The sequence below is a fragment of the Gavialis gangeticus genome, unplaced genomic scaffold (assembly GCF_001723915.1).
Source record: "Gavialis gangeticus isolate Ggan-Ray unplaced genomic scaffold, GavGan_comp1, whole genome shotgun sequence".
Classification (NCBI taxonomy): Eukaryota; Metazoa; Chordata; order Crocodylia; family Gavialidae; genus Gavialis; species Gavialis gangeticus.
Window position 1 is genome coordinate 55,511,391 of NW_017728995.1, and position 6,669 is coordinate 55,518,059.

The 6,669-nt window shown below is 39.9% G+C and overlaps 1 protein-coding gene across 1 annotated transcript in view; it reads right to left on the minus strand.

Annotated features, from left to right (window-relative positions):
• The window catches only part of CLSTN2 (calsyntenin 2), a 715,806-nt gene that overhangs the window by 243,492 nt on the left and 465,645 nt on the right, over window positions 1-6,669 (minus strand). Inside the window, exon 5 of the mRNA XM_019503079.1 lies at window positions 856-1,005. Within this exon, the coding sequence (XP_019358624.1) occupies window positions 856-1,005 (150 nt within the window). The remainder of the gene's footprint in view (window positions 1-855; window positions 1,006-6,669) is intronic.

Below are 6,669 nucleotides of genomic sequence, written 5' to 3' on the forward strand. Positions count from 1 at the left end.
TAATAAGTAAGATAGGGAAGGCTAAATTTAGCCCCTACTTACACCTACAGATTCTGTTTACATTGGTTACTTATATAATCCTCATGAACAGGAGCTGAGCTGTCTTTTTTGTAATTCTTTTATCCTCAAGATAACCAAGGGAATAGTTATTGCCCCCATTTTACAGACAGGGAGCCATGGTATAGGGATTAATACAAGGATTCACATATGCATTTATATTTCTTAATTGGCATTTGGTTTTTGACTTCCTTTGTAGATTGGGTGCTGATTCAGCCCATAGCCACACAGGACATCCATTGCTGAGTATGAAATTGAACCTGTATCTCCCAAGGTTCAAGGCATAACCCAAACTATCACCCCATCCTTCCACCTCATTTCCTGTAGAACATGCCCTTATTGATGTGCCTGTAGAAATACAGCAATGGTGTCAATTGGTTGATACTAACTGGAAGAAACTGATATGAATAGTTCTGTTGACACTGCACTAACTTAAATCAGCCTTGCTTGTTCTATCCTAGCCTTATGGACTTTAGATAGTCTTATACAAAAATGAAAAGAAAAGTCATTTTTGAACCTCAAAATAGATCTTGGATTACATTTCAGGAGGGGGTTTAGAATTAGGATTTTATGTAACCTGAGTCTTTTGATCCAACTAGTGGAGAATCACTTATTTCTGAGTCATGTGGCCATATAAACCAGGTTGGAGTGACAACCCAGGCATTTGCCTGGTGTTGTATTCAGTATAAAATAAAAACATCTAATAATTTTCCATATCACTGCAAAGGATATAAGACACTATCTATTGTAAAAAGGCAAATGAGAAGAAATCCAGTGATAGAAATTATCAAACCCTACCTTGCCACCCTGGTTTACAAACTGGTTTGACGTCCACTCGTACTAACACATCTTCTGTTGCATGTTTCTGCCCACAGTCAAAAGCAGTTACCATTATCTCATACAGGTGCTGTTTATCATAGCTCAGCTTCTCAGTGTTTCGGATATTACCTGGAAGAAAGAAAGAATCCAGAAATTACTTATTGGTGAAGTTTATATACTTGACCACTACAATTGCAACTATGCACTATCTCCCAAAAATTAAAGCCTAGTAAAGTGGGCCTTTGGTGAGAATGTCATTGGAATCAACAAGAGTTCTATACACAAGAAAATTGTAAGAAATGGCTCTGAATATTCTTCTAAGATATACTCAAAATAAAAGGAAATATATTAGAGTTATGTATAATTGTTATTTGTGTTGGGTATTTATACATTTCTGTAAAAACAAAAAAACCCCCAAAACAACAACAACAAAAACATACATGCAAAGGCACTTGTTAAAAGTAAGATTCAAGATATAAACAGAGCTAACAACTTTATATGTGGTTTTATATTAGTAGGTGAAACTTCAGTCCTCTCATGAGCACTGATTAGCATCTATTTCACACCACATATTTCAGATTCTATGCATGGATGCTCATGGGTGTACATGTGAGAAGGGAGCTGAAATTGGGTAGTCAGGGCTGGGAGACAATTCATGCTATTTGTCTACTACTGTGCAGAGATCACAGGGAAAAGACATTACAGCCTATCTTAAAAAATTCTTTCTGCTCAGCTGCTTTTACATATAGGAACCTCTTTAAATATAGGACTTCTATTTCTACAGGGATTAGGAGGTCTAGAATTATCATCATCATGTATATAACAAAGCTCATCTGCTACTTAAATAACAGTGCTTTGCTACTAGAAAGAAAATAAGTCAACAAAAAAAACCATCTGCCAAATCTGACTGACACAGAAAGGTGAAAAATTTCCAGTTAACAAGAAATGATATACTGTACATGAAAATGGCAACATCTTTCTTAGTCACTACTAGAGCACTGCCATTCTGAAGATGAAGCTAATTAAATGAGGTCAACATTTCACTTCAGTTCATTTATGCTAAAAAGCAGTCTTCATTCAAATTGCAACTTGGAAATGTTTAATATATATTGCATATGTTTTGTCTAACATGTTCCTTAACCAAGAATATGATAATTAAAAAAAAAAAAAATCACACTCATATCCTAAATTTAAACTTATTGTAAATGGAAATAGATATACACATAATACCATCACATCATAAATGCTTGTAACCATTGATATGAAATAATATACTGCAGAATCAAGTAGTCTGATCAAAATTTTAAAACCTGGACACCAGAATTCATGCAACTTTTAAGACATAAACAAACAGTATGATTGTCAAATAAACTGACCAGGAGTCATATATTTGAACATGCTGGCCTTTGCTGGCTTTTCAGTAAGTTTAAAATTGGCGGGGGGGGCAAACCTTAAAAATTAACCATAGGTAAAAAGCTCAGTTTTAAAATCTGGCCCCTCTATTTTTCATTGCACCAGTATGAATTTTGCAAGTAACTGCCATTTTGGTATGAAGATTTAGTCATTTTTGAGCACAAATGACACCAATAGTGTGTGTGTGGGGGGCGGGACTATGTATGCAGAATTAGAGATCTAGCATGCAAGAGGAAGTATTCTGTTGCAGGCATAGGATTGGTGAAGGGTGCTTCTCTTGCGTTATCCCCTAAAATACAAGGAAACCTCTAAACTGTAATCTGGATCTTGAGCCAGACCACACTGCCCCTTTGGTTTTTAGCTATCACTTCATATTTCCTTAGTGATGTATATTAATAAAACTCTCACAAAAGCCATAAGACAGGGAAGCACAATGTGGTCTTCCATTCATTCATTTTTATTCCATGAACATCAACAATGTAAAAAGATTTGAAAAGAAAAACTGAGAATCAAATTATTCTTCATCACAAATTGCGTCCTCAGTGAGCAGCAATTCATTGATCTCTGCACACACTGTCCATTTCCCAGCTGGCAGATGTGCTTCAAGATCAATTCCCACTAGTGATACCCTCCACTGGAATGTGGCTCAATATAGCTTGAGTTGTACACTCCTGGTCTAGAGGGTCTGTAGGAAAAGGCTGTCATCCTGGTCAGGGAGCAAAACGGACTCTTCCTGGTCACTTTGAACCAAATCTCTCTACGTTAATTTCCCCCTGCCTCAGGTTGTAACCCAAATATTTTATAGATACTAGGCAGAGGTGACCCCAGCAGGGTGCAGGGCCCGGGGCAAAGCAGCCTGTGCGGGGCCCCCATCCCCATGCCGTGGCACACTTATGCAGGGGAGTGAAAGCCCTGGCACACCAGGCACAGTGGGACGGGTGGCAGCCAGAACAAGCAAAGACTGCCCAACCCGCCAGGCGGGCAGGAGGGCTCTATTTCAAAAGTGGCAGCTGTAGCCTTTCCACCCAGCTCTGCAGGGCCTCCAAAGCGTGGGCCCCAGGGCGGTTGCCCCAATTCACACCCCCCAGGGATGGCTCTGATACTAAGGGTGGTATTCAACATTACCTTTCTCATGTGTTAAATACTCTTAAGATAGGAGGGTTTACAGGTTAAGGCCAGGAAAAAAGGAACTAAGTACCTTCTGAGCATTTCAAAGTTATGCCTCTTTGGGAAAGGACTATCTCCACCTGGTATAAGGCAGCTCATGTTGCAATAACATCAGTCTGCTCCATAGGGCCAATGTCTGCTCTGGAGCCAATATCCACACCTTGTAGTCTTCCAGTATCCCAGGATGCACTTCTCTCAGCCCTCCCTCACATGTGGATGAACTATCATTCATAACTGTACTGCCCTGGGCTGACAGACTCAGAGAACGCCAGACAGTTGTGGGTGAGAAGAGAGCTGAGGAAAGGGGGAGGCAGGTAAGAAGGGAGTCGCTGGAGAGCCAGATAGCCATGGGGAAGACTTGGCAGCTCTTAACTATGTCCCTGCTTGCCAGCCATGTAACAGCAAATCAAAGCTGTGCATGTTAAAGAGGGTATTAACCCTCAATGTGCAACTGCTCAGTCACAGTATATGGTAACTTTACTACCTAATATTCTTTAGCATATGCAAACTGTAAAGTGTAACAACACCTTAATCCACTTTCTTTAGAATTCTTCCAAATGTTAACTACCTGACTTTTTCCAGCTCAGCCAATCAATGAGCCTCAGGAAGGGGTTACCTCAGGCCATCCTTTTCTATATCCAGAGTTTGATCTTTGGAAAGTTTACCAGAAGTCCATTGAAGCCGGTGGACAACTTTCACATTAGGTCTTAAGAGGGCTTCTGCCCTCCGATCAAGCTATTGCCATCTTTTGGTACAAATCTTTAATAGGTTCCTTATAGTTGTACTAGATAGTTTCTTGGGCTGTCAGTGAGAACTGCCCTCTACCCATACATTGATATTTTCAGTTTTATGTGATAAAAGTAAACGAAAAGGAACTTTGTCTGGTATCTGTAGCAATAAGCTGGAGAACAAGGGTGTGTCTCCTGTTCTCCTCCTTCCTTAACCTCTTCCCTGTCAAACTATGAAGATATACACACTCCATTGCAATCCCTATGTTACAAAGAGGGAAATAAAATGTTTCAGTGATTGGCTAAAGACCACATAGGTTTCAGATATTTCTGCTCTGAGTCCACTTTACTAAAATTGCCACGGATAGGAATGTATTCAACTTAGTAGGTTCTTCTTTCCACCATGAATGAGACAACATACACTTCTCAGTTATGTTCTAATGTTAATGTCAAATATGGCATTAACCATGCATATAAGGCACAAGCAATATATTTCTTAAGTTGCATGATTAGTTTTTGGTGAGGGGGATTTTGGTGGAATGTTGTCATTTTATTCATGCATTTAGTATCTGTTCATTTTTACCCCTTTCTGGCTACATTTTATTAACATTTCTTCTATGCATATTATTTTGCCCCTGCTCCTTTTGTTCTCTTTACTATTGTTTTACTCTGCAACCTGTGGTGCTAATCCTCAAGATGCCAAAGTTCAGTAAATTAACATTAGCAGCCAGCTGGAATTTGCTTGGCACATTAACTGTCTTCTAAGATTTATAAATCATTAAAATGTATTTGTATTTCATTAAAGCTATCTTCCAAGATTTGTATTTCATTACAGTCTTTTAAGATTTGCATTTCAAGGATCCTGAATATTTAGTTTTTATTCTTAGAAGGTCATTTGAATGTCTTCTAAATGATTCTAGGTAGTTTATTGATTTTCTAATTATTCTTTGTTTCTGGTACCTCTGATGGCTATAGCTTTATGTTACTTTGTTATTTGACAATTCAATCAATAAGATTTTTTAACATAAACAAAGGAGGGAAGATTATAAAAACAGATTGATGAGTGCTCTAGAAAAGGTATGTTGGGAATTTCTGTTTATTACACTTCATATAAGAGCACAGGAAATGCAATTGAAAGGTCAAAGGCCAACCTAAGCCAAGCAACTCATACACAGGTTGATTGTGGTATGTCAGGTTTTGTAGCCAATGGCACAAGGAGTGATGTGGGTCACAATACACCAGTTGCCTTTGATACCTAGTTGATTTGAGCTGGGGAAATCAACTAACAAGTAGGTTAACTGGGACCAGAGGGAACAAACTTTGGTAAGAATCCAAAGCAAGGCTTGAATTTGCATCTGTGGAGAAGTAGCAAAGACACCTTAATGTTTCTGCCCCCACACTTCACTGATGAAAGAAGGGATATTTACTTCTGGTAGAAGCAAGCAATTAATCATATGATTCACATATAGCTCACAGAACTGGGGGCTGTCCAATGATATGACCAAGTCTGAAAATTCACAATACTCAAACTCCCCCCACCCCCGCCAGAAAGAACAGCTATCTATTTATATGGATAACAGCGTGTTCAGAATTATAACAGTAAACATTTTAAAAAGACACAGAACTACCAAACAAGGGACAAGAAGTTCATAAATCTGTCGTTTCCCAGGACAAAACGTATTCTAACTGTCAGGAGTCAACTACTAGGGACAAACCCCACACAGCCCATAAATTCCAATAACAGGGTTCCACATAACTTTTTGTGAAGCAGTCTGTACAAATCTCACTTGATGACAGCACAGCAAACAAACTGGCCACCTGATCTGATCTACTCTGGCAGTTGCTATGCTCCCATACCCAGTACATCAGAGTTGTTCCTTACATTTCATCTGCGTCTCCTTTTTAAACAGATATAAAATAGAGGTTTCACAACTGCTGCAAGAGAGTGAAGGATTTTTTTCTGCTGCACTAGTGCCCATTAGCATCAACCATTACTTTTGGGGAGCAGCAGCTGAATATGAAATTGAGGTCTATTTGATTTTCAGAACCACGTTGGAGGTTGTCACAGGGTGGGATCCCTCAGGGTAGCCGTAATGCCCCTGGTGGCTCTGCGACCATATCAGTTCCACACCAAGAATGCCCTCTCATCTTTCCTGCCATGTCTTGCTGGTAAAATAAATCAGGAGTCTGCCCACATGCCTTCAGTTGGCCTCACTAGAACTCACTGGTCCTTGAGCCCCTCACTGGACCTCTCTTCAAAACCACACTGCACAGGACACCTCAAGCCTTACGGGCTAGTTGCGTGGCTCCAAACCTTCCCTTTACCATACCGTATGCCCTGCAGGTGTTATAACTGTTGTCACCTCTGTTGGGGCCTCAGCCATTGCCCCTTTAATCTGGCTAGGCCTTCTAGCCTAGGCCCACTGGGTTGGATCTGGCTTTAGCTCCACTCACTCTCTTCTACCTTCTGTGCCCTCAGTGCCTC